The following is a 14,166-nucleotide window of genomic DNA, read 5'->3' as shown; positions in this document are numbered from 1 at the left end:
CGAAGTTCCCTTTTTCATTGCCTTTTTAACCTTAAAATTATTTCCTTTCAAGAATCAAAAGTTTCAATATATTTGTAACTCTCTCTCGTACTTCAATTGAAAACTTTTACTTTACTATGTGATATGTAGATTTTTACCATTGATTGACAAGATAATCCTTAAAAATGAACCCATCAGAATATTCCAACAACAGTTTTACTACACATCTAAGTTTTTTATGGTAATCAAGTCCAATTAAGTTAGTTTAAATTTAACAAAAATCAGTTTTATTAACAAAGGCGTGAATATACGCTCCAACTACTATTTCCATTAACAACATTTATATCCTCCTCCTCGTTCTTCTTCGCATTCCTCCTTTTTCATCTTCTTCACATGTTTTCTTTTCATTGCTTTTATTTTATTGCTACTGCTGTTGCTGCATTTTTTTTCTTTTTCTCCTCTTCCTAGTGATTTTAGAGCTATTATTGAATCCTGGTTGTTCTTTCTTTTATTTTTTATTTTTTATAATTTTTTATATTTTGAACTTATAATAGAAGCTAAATTGTGAGTAGGCAATGTGGACATCACATTCTATAAAGTATAAACTAGTGACCAATCTAACGATCTGTTGTCAACTAAACAGAATGCACGACATGCTGCGCTATACCCTTTCTCTAGCCAGCTAAAAAAACAGAGAAAACTGGAATCCTCGAATACACCAACTTAATATTATATTTGTGATTGAAAGTCGTAAAAACTAAAAGGCTTAGTGGGTTGATAGTTGATTTGGAAAAAGTGTACTATTTGTTCTAAACTAATATAGACCCAAACCTCAAAATTTAAAAAAAAAAAAATTAGGACGCAAAAACAGCATAAAATGGTCGACAAAAACAGCGTGCATGGAAGAATATGGATTCGGTTCTCTACTTTTAGTGTAGTGTAAGCTGCGGAGAATCTTAAGAAACTTATGACTGAGTTTGTGTTGTGCAAGAGATTTGAGATCCTAATGAAGAAAAAAGAGAAAAAAAAAAAAAAGGAATTAATTAAAAAAGAGTCGGTGGGTTTTGCATGTTGGTTTTGTGTCAATAAGCCATTCCTTGCTCTACCTTGAGGAAAACCCATCTTGCTTTAATTCTTTTAAATATAAATATAATCATATCATATAACAAACATGTTACATGCAAAACTAAACCTAATAATATCAAAATGGCGACCCATGTTATTATTGCTTCCTCAATTCCTCTTTGTCCTTCTTTCTTGATTGCTTATAAACAAGGTCTTTCAGATGTTCCTTTTTTTCGTTTTTTTATATTTCCCTTCTAAATAAGCACATTTGATAAGTCTCTAACGTAATCTTGTGTAATGTATATAAATACAATACAATATAGTGCACTAAGCTCGGGATTGTGCTACTGAACTTTGTTCAGTTTCTTGAGAGAAGAACCTAAGGCCATTTTGAGGACCAGATTTTATATAAGAGAATAATTGTGGTGGTGTATGGCAATTTAGAAAAAATGATGATGGCAAGTGAGTTGCATGCATTTCCGGTGTTTCTGGGTTCAAAGAATCTGTCCATCCACCATGATCATAGAGTTCTGTGTTCCTCATTCTATGGTACTACAGTAAAACTGGTGCATTCAAACAATGTAGGATCAGGTTTTACCTTAGGCAAGTTCTTGAGTGTTGCACAGAGGAACACAACAAAAAGATTCTTGGCTACTTCTACTCTTGCAGATGTTGCAAATGATTTTATGGTATTCACTGAAGTTATCATAGTTATGTTTATTAGTCAACTTAGCTATGTCTCTGTATAATTGAATGTTGGATTTTCAGGCACTTCAATCACCAATGGTTGCAGGACCACAAGCTGACCCAAAAACTGTTGCATCCATCATATTAGGCGGTGGAGCCGGAACGCGCCTTTTCCCTCTTACTCAAAGAAGGGCTAAACCTGCAGTAAGATCTTGAACATAGAAGTGAGTAATTCATTTGTTAAGTCATAAGTGCTTCTTTTATGTATGGTTCATATAAATTCTCAGGTTCCAATTGGAGGATGCTACAGGCTAGTAGACATACCAATGAGTAATTGTATTAACAGTGGAATCAACAAAATTTATGTCCTTACACAATTTAATTCTCAGTCCCTAAACCGCCACATTTCAAGAACATATAATTTGGGAGGTGGCATAAACTTTGGTGGGGGTTTTGTGGAGGTAGGACTTTTTTTTTTGGTTATCTTTTTACCTTTCTCTAAGACATGATTCACATGAACACTTATTACACATGGTATGCACAGACTAAAAGTTTGTTATGGTAGGTATTGGCAGCAACTCAAACGGCCGGTGAATCAGGGAAGAAGTGGTTTCAGGGTACTGCTGATGCTGTAAGACAATTCCTCTGGTTGTTTGAGGTAATGACATAAATATCCTTTTTGTTTCTGCTCATAAAATGGTGCATTTGGCAGAGTAGTCCTTTTTTCAACAAGAAGATTTGAATGCTATTATAGCTGCAGTTGTTCATGCATTGATTTTGTGGAACTTGTTTAGGATGCTGAGCATAAAAACATAGAGAACATCTTGATATTGTGCGGCGATCAGCTCTATCGAATGGACTACATGGAACTTGTGCAGGTTGGTTTTAGATTTCAATTCAACTTTGCTGATTCACTTTCTCATGCAAACATTTTCATATGACTAGTGATCTCCTTCTTATATGCAGAAACATGTTGATTCGCATGCTGATATATCGGTGTCTTGTCTCCCAGTCGATGGCAGGTATTCTAGGTGGTGTTTCTTCTAAGATCAATATTATTCTACATTTCCATTTTTCACATTGGTTTACTCAGATATTTGCATTTTTCTTCTTGATTTATCTGTAGTCGCGCCTCTGATTTTGGACTAGTTAGAGTTGATGAAAGAGGCCGGATACGCCAGTTCTTGGAAAAGCCAAAGGGGGACTTGTTAAGATCTATGGTTGTTACTTGTTACTCTTCCAAGTTCACATGTCTTAAAAAGAAATCATATAACTACAACTATAGTTGTTCAATTTGAAGTCACAATTCACTGATTGAATTACTTGTTCTCATAGCATGTAGATACAAGTGCTCTTGGATTATCAGCTCAAGAAGCAAGGAAATTTCCATATATTGCCTCAATGGGTATATATGTGTTTAAAATAGACACTCTACTAAAACTTCTAAGGTAATTAAGTTTATTTGTGCTGCTTGTGTTTTCCATTGTTGGTAGTTCATCTATAAATTCAAAAGATATGGGGAGAAAAAATAGTTCCAAAAGCAGCAGTAAGATAATAAGCGAAAAAGAAAATTTAGAAACAAGGATAGTAAAACTAGCAGTTTTCTCTATACTTTTACTGTTGGAAATTTTACACTTCCATGTGGTTGATCATGCTATATTGTTTGAAATTGTTGGATGAACATAGAACCTTTTTTTTCCCGGTCGGACAAGGAAAAAAAAAAGAGACTTTTTATGTTTCCTTTAATGACAATTTTTCAGGGAAAGTTATCCTAATGCAAATGATTTTGGATCCGAAGTCATTCCAATGGCTGCAAGAGATTTTAATGTCCAGGTAGTTCCTCAGAGTAAAGAACTAATCACACTAGTTGTTTTAGCTGAAGTAGTTAGTGTCAGTGCAGTTTTTGATGAATGCATTTAGTTATCATATTCCATTTTCAGTGCATATAATATAATCAAGGTTGGCCCTTGTATACTATATCATCACAGGCATGTCTTTTCAGTGGTTATTGGGAAGATATTGGGACTATAAAATCCTTCTTTGATGCAAACTTGTCCCTTACAGATCAGGTAGGAATTTTTTAGTATTCACAGTTGCTAGTTCTAAGTTAGAAAAAAAAAAAAGTTCCAATGAGTTTATAAATCACAGACTAATGCATTTTTTCTTCCAATTTTGAAGTGTCCCAAGTTTCAGTTGTATGATCAGTGCAAGCCTATTTACACATGTCCTAGGTTCCTACCACCAACTAAAATGGAGAACTGTCAGGTACTATAATTCGGAACATGTCAGTCGCTATAACCAATCTTGGGTGTCTAATCAGATTCTGCAATAATTTCCATTGTAGGTAGTTAATTCTTTGATTTCAGATGGTTGTTTCTTAAGAGAGTGCAATGTTGAACATTCCATTGTGGGAATTCGCTCGAGACTTGATTCCGGCGTGCACCTTAAGGTAACATTGTTAACTAGAAGTAAAGTGAAATCTCTCTTCATATAGCTAAATTTTAGAATGTTTTCATCACAGGATACTATGATGATGGGTGCTGATTATTACCAAACAGAAGTTGAAAGAGCAGCTATGTTAGCAGCAGGGCATGTTCCAGTAGGTATTGGGAAAGATACCAAAATTGTGTAAGAATCCCCCAAACCTCAAAAATTCTTAAGTTAACCTGTAAGAGTATGGTATCTTATGTTTTATGAATTTAAATTTCATACATAACTGTTCAGATTTCTTTCTCTCGGTAATGTTTTTTCTTATGTAATTTATGTGTAGGAATTGTATAATTGACAAAAATGCAAGAATTGGAAGCAACGTGATCATTTCCAACAAAGAAGTAAGTAATGTTTTACTTATAGAGAATAAATCAGAGTAAGAGGTTTGTTTTGCTCTCAAGAGCCTTAATTGATATTAGGCCTGACTTAGATATTAAAACAATTTTACACGTGTATTCAATTATGTAATGACTTCTTACATTCACTGCGTGAATAGTTACACTTGCATTATATCAAAATTAAACTCTTATTTTTAATTGAACTTAGATGAAAAATGTGGTGTGATTGCAGAATGTGCAAGAAGGTGACAGACCAACTGAGGGGTTTTATATTCGATCAGGAATCACTGTGATCTTGAAAGATGCTATCATAACCAATGGCACAATCATTTAGTGATACATGCATGCATGGATGGATGGATGGATGATTATCATTTATCGACATGTATGTGATGGCATTACATGTAGCATCATCAAAATGGCTGGGAGGGTATAGTAATACACTATCTCCAAACTTTATTCCTGGAAAAAGGGCTCATCAAGTATATCAAATTTTGATTCTTCAATCTTGGAAAATCAAGAATGTATGTATACATTCATTTGACACAACATTCTTTTGTTAACAAATAAAGAGGGCGACAAATTAAAGTCAGCGGGCAATAATAAAATTCTAATCATATTGGTTGAGATTATTTATATAGCTGTTATTATAGAGTAATGCTATATGACCAGTAAACATTTAATCAACAATAATTTATATTCATCTTTATAGAGATTTTGTATAAATGAAATATATAATTTGTATTTATATTTATCAGAATTTACACATAGCATCTATATTTTTTAGAGTTTACAATATGAATTAATAAAATTTATTTGTTAAAGATAATTTAATATTTATACTGATTAAGTGTTTGTTTGGACGAATTAAGTTGATAAAAAAAGATTTTTTTAATGAAAAAATATATTTTTTATTTTTTAGCGTGTTTGATAAATTTCTAGTAATAAAAGTAAAAGTATTAAAAAAATAAAAAAAATTTTTGAGAAGCTACAATTTATATCTTTTTTAAAAAAAAATTATTAAAAATAAAAGATGTTTTTTACGTAATAAATAAATAAATAAATACTTTTATATAATTATACTTAAACATAATTGATAAATAAAAAGATCTTTTTGTATGCAATATCCAAACATAAAATTATTTTTATTTTTATAAAATTTAAAATTTTTTTTTTAAAAACTCACCTAAACAAATCTAAAATAATAACTAAAAATATTAAAAATTGTGCTGGTCCAAGAGTTTTTCGTCATTATATTATATGCCAAAATGGAATATTAATTGTATGATTAATATTGTAATGGGCTATGAGAAGTATCGCCATCAGCCCGACAAAAAATAAAGCATATGTCAATTCGATTTATGTTTATATGTATCAACAGCTAAAATGTGGACGTAGAGTATGAAGTCATCATGACGGAAATTAAGCTAATTGCGATTACGGTGGTAATGGATAAAGAAGGGTAAAGTTTAAATTCCACTCCGATGCTATTTACAAGTTTAAAAGTTAAAACTCAAGTTCTATTCGTATTTTAATTTTTTTCATCTAACTCTATATGCAAAAAGAAAAATTAATTAAACATAATATTTAATCATTTCACATTTCAAAATATTAAATATTATTTATGTATTATTGCTAAAATTTAATTTTAATATAATAACAATGTAAAATAATTTTATATCTGTATCTAATTATATAATGATATATCAGTAAAAATAACTACTTTTATATTAATTGCATGAATAATTATTAAAAAACGAATGTAATTATATAATTGTGTAAAAATTGAAAAAAATAAGTGTATATGGTACAACGTGAAGGACATGTGAACACTATCTCTTCTTTAGTTTGTGATTTGGATAAAGCAATTTATGGATTATCACAAACACTGAAGCAATTTGGATTCACTAATGCTATTGGTGGAACTTAAGATAGAGTTGTTAACCCTCTTTGTCTGAATTAGATCCATAAGTGTGGGTAGTATTGTTAGCCCTAATTGTGATCATTGAGCTTTTTATTTTGGTACTTACTAATAACTTAAAAATCAAGGTATTCTCTCCTTGCCGTATAGGTCACGAATATCAATTTTGTTTTCAATGTGAATACTAGAGAATGGATAGAGACGATTGACGCATTCAATTTTATTGCACTTATTCTTTTTTATGATATATCTGCTCCACATGAATTAATAATTAAACATATAGTATTGTTTTTCCCATTATAATCTCTTACAATTGAAACCAACTCTTAAATAGCTAGTATCTTATTCTTCTACACTTACGTACCATGCATGCACCACAAGTATTACTATTATATACATATACGTATACATATACATACATATATATTTATTTGAGGGGAAATGCTGGAGGTGGTATATGATGTATCATGTATGTATGTATGTAACTACTAACTAAGAGATAGATGACATTCTGTAAGATTGTTGGTCGATAATTTTGGTAGTAGAAGGGGACTCTTGGAAGATAATTTCATTGCCATCTCGGAAGCCATCCATTTGTTGGGCCATGAGCTGCCAAAAAAGCCCACCAGCACAAGGTCCCCCACTACTAGCACTAGTGAATATTGCATCATAGATCTTTCTCATGTAATTGTCCCTTTCTTCAACGCTATACCCTGGTGTCTTTGAAGACTTGCCAAACTCTCCAACAACAATGGGCTTTCCCAAAATCTTCTGTGTGTCTTCAATGTGTGCTTTTATCCATTTGTCTACAAATTCACCCTTTGCTACTTCGTTCGACCCTGCCATCCTATATATCCATAATAAAGTATTAATAAAAAAATAAAGTAAATAATACCATAATATTATTAATTATTGTTAGAGATGTAATTATTCGTGTGTCTTCTTCTATTAGTTTAAATTTTTAAAAAAACTAATATCATAATATAATATTAAAATTTTTATAATCGAAAAATCTAAAATTTGATATTTGTTAAATCCCAAAAAAAAAAAATTGTATAAGACCATTTTTTTTAAGAAAAAAAGAAAATATATGCAAAAATCCAAACAATCTAAAATGTAAAAAAAAAGGTTCTTACTTAAAAAAATTTATTAGAGATATAATCATTTATGTGTCTCTTCTTATCAGAATAATTTTTTAGCAAAAGTAGTATCATTACAATTATTAATTGTATTATTTTTATGATAAGATTATAGTATAGATAAACACTCGCTTAAAGATATCTTTATATGAAGATGATTGTTAAAAACTATTAGATAATAATTCTTAATGTTATTTTCATAGAATTTAATTTTAATGCACTGTTAATGTAAAACAGTTTTACACATACATTAAATTATGTAATGTCACATCATCAAAAGTAATTACTATTTTCATTTATCACATGAATGATTGTCTAAAAAATATTTGAGGTGTGTTAGGGCCAACAATTTTTGTGATTTATAGCCATCAAGTAGCCATCAATAATATTTTTAATAGTGTGAGATTTCATCCAATGGTGTGAAATTACTCATTTTTCTTTTGTTTGTTATATAGTAGGCAAAATTTAATAAAGTTCCTGGCCCTCTAGACTTTTTTAAAATATTTTATACTGTTAGTACATCAAAATTAAATTCTATTTTGATAGGAAGACATTTTTATATACGTACCATTCATCGGGATAGAGATGGATGGTAGCAAAATCGACTTGGGGAACTTGGTTGCTAGAAATGAAATCAGTGCCAACTAATTGATATCCTGGATTGAATTGTTTTCTGGTTTCATCATAGAAGCCTTCAAGTCCAACTTCAAGTAAATGATTTCTATCAATGGATTTCACATAAGCAGCCATCTCAATCACCCATTCCTGAAAAACCCAACACCCATTCATATATTATCATCATGTCCAAAATTAGGTGGCCTATCCTAATTAAGCTTTTTCTTTATTTATTTATCTAGTTAGGCTATACTTGTTAATATAATTAATTGATAAAGAAATAAAGAAAGGATGATTATTATTAATGTATGTGCATGCGTGTGGCACTGTAGCCAGTTGTAAAATGTTGTATAGCTATGATGGCGAAATTATAAGAAAATGACCTTGATAACTTTGCCTGAGTAGTCACTTTGGGAACGAGGTTCGTTCATCAATTCCCACGCAAAAATGGTTGGATCATCCTTATATGCCACCCCTGTTATCGTGTTTCTTCTTCCTACCACAGCCTGTATATATATATATATATATATATATATATATATATATATATATATGCATGTATCCGTTCAATCAATAATTTTTTATTTGAAAAATTATTAAAAATTATTTAAGGCATTTATAGTATTTTTTGTTTTCATCAAATTAATTGATGGGACAAGAGAAAGGAGAACAAAATATTTCCGTCTTTCCAACATGGGATGAAAGTTATTTGTCTTTGTCCTCAAATTAAACCTTCCACCTTTCCGATATGTCCTACAAATAAATAATGTTATGTGCCACTAACTAGAAGATAAGTATATGAAAAAGAATATTGTTTAGACCACAATTTAATTTGGAACACATACATAAACCAAATATATGGATAATATATATGTGTGTGTTTTTTCCTCAAGGCTATAAGATAGAGGCCTATAAAATAAAAGTACAAATATAATTATATTCTCTCAAAATAGTACAGTTAAAATCTCATAAAGAATTTAATTATGAAGTACGCACAAGTTAACTAATTATATATTGAAATTACTTTAAGTTAAAAAATACTAATATTAAAATAGTGTCTATTATATAACCGAATTAATTATATATCATGATTAAATATGAGACTACTTTATTTGACCCAAATTTTAAAAGTACGTGTACGTTAATAATTATATTCCGAGTGGAAGTCACTCCCCAAAGGGTCCTTTGTGTGTTGCATCACTTGCATGCATGCTCTCAAGTATATAATATATGAATATGAATGTAACCTTAATATGGTTCTTGTAGTATTGCTTAGCAACTGGGTTACTAAAGAAGTCATCTTCATTGTTAACATTTTGGCCACCATGCTCTCTTGCCCATTGCACATACTGATTTTTCCCACCAAAATCTTTCCAATTGTTCACAAAGCTCAGTATCAACCGCACCCCATATTTTCGCGCTTCAGAAACTACAAAATCCAATCCCTATACAAACACAAATACATGTATCAAAAGATGACGGTGAAAGATATTAAAAAATAAACAATAATGCTAGACAACCAAGATAGTTCCGGCCAAAAACCAGACAAATGCCTTGGGTGAATTCAAAACCTCTACGTGGATAGTGTTTATGTTAGGCACTAGGATGTTTTTTTTCTTTGTAAATTGGATGGTTCTGAATCTGTTTTCTGATTTATCATGTTTTAGGCATTTGGAGAGAGAAGGAGGGTGAAGAGACGGAAACTAATTGAATCAGTTTCCGTGATTCACGTTGCAATGATACTAAACGTATCTCCTCCTAATTTGAATGTGATGAAACATTTAATAACCAATATTTTAAATTATAAATAAATAAAACTAATTATTATATTTATAATTAATTAAGCTATTCCATTCTTAGCTAATTTGGAGTTGGTTCATATACTTTTCCAAAAATAAAATAGAAAAAACATATATTAAAATGACTACTTTCGTAAATACGTCTTCACATGAAGATGATATTGTAAACTAAATAGTTCACGCAAAGATATTAATACGTACTCTAAACACATTCTCGTCATAGGTGCCAGGAGAAATCTGGAGGGCTCTGTAATTAGGTCCATCATTGAAGGCCCAAGTTCTTGCAACCCTTAAGCCATGAATGGAGGCTTGTTGTAAAGTGGTTGTGACCTTGGACCTTGTAGATGGGTCAGTTCCCATGTACATGAGCCAGTAAGCATTGAATCCATTGAAGTAAAAACGTTTCCCATTCACAACAAAGTTGGTGCCACTTCGTTGAACAAATCCAACACCACTGGTACCATCACCAACACCGTTGCAACTCACATGTTGGAGTTGGACAACAACCACGGCCACCATAAAAGCTGTCAAAACCATGTTTTTGAGACATCCATTGGTACCTCTCGTGCACTTCATAATGCCCACTCACCCCTTACTTCTGACAACCAAACACAAAAATCACAACCAAGTTTCCACCCGTGCATGATATCTTATATAGATGAAATTATGAATGTTACGAGTATGAAATCATAAATGTTATTTATCTAAAATTATAGACATAGTTAGATTATTGAGATTGGGTAACATTAATTGAAAAAATATTTTAATTGTGGATATTATATGTATGAAATTATTAATGTAATGAGTATAAAATTATAAATATTATACATTAAATTATGGATATTAAATTAAAAATATTTTCATAAATTTTAGTACCTAACTCATATTTTTATCTATTGACTGTTAAAATAAAAAATAAAAAATTATGAAACAAAATTTTAAATAATACAAAAGAAAAATACTAAATTGGTTTATACATAATAAGAATTGTAATACAAAGTATAAAGAAATATAAACCAATAAATTAGAAAAATTATAACATGAAAAAAGAATAAAAACATACACAATGTAGTTGAATGCGAAAGTTTTTCTTAGAAAAGCGTATGTTGTGCTATTTTAGAATTTTGAGATTGAGAATTGTATATAACTCATTTTCTAAATAAGCATATATGTAAATGATTACAAAATAAATAAAAGATATTCTTTTGATACTGTTAATGCAAATTAAATATTATGCATGAGTATACTCCCGGAGAAATAAACGTATAGTCACTTTAAAAATGGAATAGAATATTAATAGACATTATATGCTATTAATCCAATTAATGTCAATTGTATATGCATGCGCGCGTGAGGTATATATCATTCTGAATATATTACATTGACATAAATAAAATTAAAATTGGAAATTTTTTAGCTGAAAATTCTTATCTTTCAAACATTGATAATAATATTGTTGTTTCATGAAGATAAAAAAACTTAAATTAAACTCTAGAATTAAGAATTCAATGCTATATCAATTATACAATCATATTTTGTTAAACTAGTAAATAAATAAGGTTAAGTTGTATCCACACTATTTCAATGACGGGTATGATCCTATGGGTTAATTATTGTATATAAGAAAATTGTTATTAGTGTATTGGTATAAAATAAAATAGAAATGCTTTTTTTTCAATTATTCTACGGAAACTATCACATATTAATACATGGAATATTTTAATTAATACTACGTGTATATATATATATATATATATTATGTATTAATGTATACATGAAAGTGTTTGTGCCTATATTCTAATTCGATAAGTAGTATTAAAAGCAACTATAGTAGCCAGTAATGGATTACGTACCAAAGAGCAATAATTAACAAGATAAAGGCGAACGTCACAATGCAAAATAGCATAAGCTTTTAAAATTAGAAGGGGGATGGAAGAGTGAAGAGAAATTGGGCAACCCTTGTAGCCTTTATATAGTATATAGAACTATACCATAGATGAAAGATTTTTACACTGTAGAAAGAGTTTATAGGAGTAGATGCTGGTTGCCAACAATAACATACAGCTGGGTTGATAAATTGGTCCCACTTTTATGAAGGCGTGTGTGATTGGACGAAACCAATGAAAACAACATATCCTCCACAGGAACTCCATGGAAGATAAGCATGGTGATGTGTACGTCTACATATATATCATCATTCTCATAATAATTTGTTTTGCATTATTAATTGGTTACTATTCATCCATTAATAATTTTCATACTAATAATAATCATCAAGTTTTAATTATCAACTGTATGATGTTATATAATTCAATTCATAAAATTTTCTACACATGTTATTATTAATTATAAAATAAATATATAAAAAATTTAAATTAAATATTTTTATACCAAGTTTGATTTTTTTATATTATGAGATAAAATATTAAAATAAATAAACTTTATTACAATAATAATATATTTTAATTATTATTTAAATTGACTAAATTACTCTTATTTTATTGATATATGTATATAATTATAATAATTATTGATAAGTATTTGTGTCAAATAGACTAAAATTTACATTATTTAATTTTTTAAAAATAAATATGTATATTTTATAAATAAAGAAAATATTAATTAAGTATCTCGTAAATAAGAAGAGTGCTCTTTTTTTTTTTTACCTAAAACAATACATGCCATTTCCATGGATAATGCATGATTGATATATCTAGGGTTCCGGATAGGTATCCAACATCATTACATTATCCTTGCCTTAGAAGATAGTTTCGATATCATTTCGGAAAACAAATTTTGAGATTATCCACTAAAAGAACCCAAGGTTGGTCCCAACAATGGAGCTTAATTGGACTTATTAACAATTCCGATGGTATATTAAATATTTTAGTTGAAGTGGTTGTGATATTAGTTTTCCTCTTGAAAAGACTACAACTTATTTCATGCTTGACTATACTTTTCACAATTTAAATCTTCAGTACATGTAACTTTTAGTTATTCACCTAAAGAGAAAATGTTCGTTGATAATTTACATTATTGTATTTTACGTTGATGTTTATTTATCATTCTTAAGGTTTGGTGTACATTTTTTATTTCAACATTTAACTTTTTAATTTTATTAGCACAAAAATTGACATTACAGATAGTTTGACCATGACGATCGTTTGACCAAAAAGTGAGTCGATAATATGTAAGTCGAAATATCATAGCATGTGGGTTGTTCTATGAAAATGTAGGTCGAAGTATCACGATATATAGGTTGTTCCATGCATAAGAGCGTTAACACAAGGAGTTCAACTTATTATAGAAGGAGTCGAGTCGGTGATTTCTAAAAATCGAAATAAGATAATCACACGAAAGCTTAATCCAGAAATACTTTATGGAATATGGGGCTTGAAAATCAAGGTAAGAGAAGACTTCAAACTTGGAAATCAAGATTCTTCATAATCAAGGCAGTATCACTATATCGTGGCCTGAGAAACAAGAGGAAGTTAGATCGTGGAATGGAAATCAAGATTATTCATGATCAAGACAGTATCACTATGTCGTGGCCTGAGAAATAAGAGGAAGTTAGATCGTGGAAAGATAAAAATACTCTGTAAATTTATCCTTATGGTTTATAAATAGAAAAAATGTAAAAGTAAAAAAGGATCATCAATCTGAACACTACACTATCACACAAAACTCTATAAAATCCAAAGTCATACTGATGCTAAGAAGATCCATGGAGTAAAAATACATGTGAGTATCTGAAATCAATTTTCTTTTACTCTTGATTTTTTTCCTTTTATTTTCAATATTTGGTTTTATTGCTTTTCATTTCTTTTCGGATATTTTAATTTATTTTGTTTATTTATTTTAAACTTCAATTTACTTGTTATTTCATTTACAGTTTTTATTTATTTTATTTCTTTCTCTTTATGTTATTTTTGTCTCCACATTGTTTATTTTCTTTTCTTTCAAGCATTTTATTTCCAAGTTTTCACTTCACTTGATCTATATTCTTGTTTTGCATTTATCACAAATATTTTGACATACACAAATTCGATACCTACAGTAAATAATTTTCGGAACGAGATGGATATTTCTAACAGATTTTATCCCACGAAAATACAGATAGAATTTACGAGGGA

General features: G+C 29.7%; 2 protein-coding genes across 3 annotated transcripts; one reads left to right on the top strand and one right to left on the bottom strand.

Moving 5' to 3' along the window:
* Nucleotides 1–1,155: 1,155 nt before the first annotated feature.
* On the top strand, nucleotides 1,156–5,167 carry LOC107648026 (glucose-1-phosphate adenylyltransferase large subunit 1-like). Its single transcript, XM_016352053.3, has 15 exons — nucleotides 1,156–1,733; nucleotides 1,813–1,935; nucleotides 2,019–2,192; nucleotides 2,297–2,389; nucleotides 2,526–2,609; nucleotides 2,698–2,753; nucleotides 2,858–2,951; nucleotides 3,067–3,179; nucleotides 3,492–3,564; nucleotides 3,720–3,800; nucleotides 3,910–3,996; nucleotides 4,076–4,180; nucleotides 4,253–4,359; nucleotides 4,502–4,562; nucleotides 4,792–5,167. The coding sequence occupies exons 1-15, from the start codon at nucleotides 1,494–1,496 to the stop codon at nucleotides 4,891–4,893; spliced, it is 1,593 nt and encodes a 530-aa protein (XP_016207539.1). The 5' UTR covers nucleotides 1,156–1,493; the 3' UTR covers nucleotides 4,894–5,167.
* Nucleotides 5,168–6,744: 1,577 nt separating this feature from the next.
* Nucleotides 6,745–12,095, bottom strand: LOC107646006 (mannan endo-1,4-beta-mannosidase 4). 2 transcript variants are annotated; one of them, XM_088489829.1, is made up of 6 exons: nucleotides 11,887–12,095; nucleotides 10,235–10,631; nucleotides 9,482–9,679; nucleotides 8,618–8,740; nucleotides 8,188–8,384; nucleotides 6,745–7,327 (listed from the first exon to the last, which is right to left on the bottom strand). In XM_088489829.1, the coding sequence occupies exons 2-6, from the start codon at nucleotides 10,607–10,609 to the stop codon at nucleotides 6,973–6,975; spliced, it is 1,248 nt and encodes a 415-aa protein (XP_088345955.1). In that variant the 5' UTR covers nucleotides 10,610–10,631; nucleotides 11,887–12,095; the 3' UTR covers nucleotides 6,745–6,972. The 2 variants fall into 2 exon arrangements, with proteins under 2 accessions (XP_088345955.1, XP_088345956.1); XM_088489830.1 differs by having other exon boundaries at nucleotides 10,235–10,628; nucleotides 11,887–12,046.
* Between the last annotated feature and the right edge of the window lie 2,071 nt (nucleotides 12,096–14,166).

This window comes from Arachis ipaensis, chromosome B6, assembly GCF_059453495.1.
Source record: "Arachis ipaensis isolate K30076 ecotype BB chromosome B6, ASM5945349v1, whole genome shotgun sequence".
In the NCBI taxonomy this organism is placed as follows: domain Eukaryota; kingdom Viridiplantae; phylum Streptophyta; class Magnoliopsida; order Fabales; family Fabaceae; genus Arachis; species Arachis ipaensis.
The sequence above is the reverse complement of the archived record's forward strand: the minus strand, read 5'-3'. Positions and strand labels throughout refer to the sequence as shown.

Bases quoted from the DNA above. Each gene is read 5' to 3' on its own strand.
- LOC107646006 (XM_088489829.1), bottom strand. From the start codon at position 10,609: ATGAAGTGCACGAGAGGTACCAATGGATGTCTCAAAAACATGGTTTTG. The intron at 8,741-9,481 runs GTTACATTCATA...ATATATATACAG, and splicing joins ACTACAAGAACCATATTAAG to GCTGTGGTAGGAAGAAGAAA. The intron at 7,328-8,187 runs GTACGTATATAA...ATGGATATATAG, and splicing joins CATCTCTATCCCGATGAATG to GATGGCAGGGTCGAACGAAG.
- LOC107648026 (XM_016352053.3), top strand. From the start codon at position 1,494: ATGATGATGGCAAGTGAGTTGCATGCATTTCCGGTGTTTCTGGGTTCA. The intron at 3,565-3,719 runs GTAGTTCCTCAG...ATATCATCACAG, and splicing joins CAAGAGATTTTAATGTCCAG to GCATGTCTTTTCAGTGGTTA. The intron at 3,801-3,909 runs GTAGGAATTTTT...CCAATTTTGAAG, and splicing joins ACTTGTCCCTTACAGATCAG to TGTCCCAAGTTTCAGTTGTA.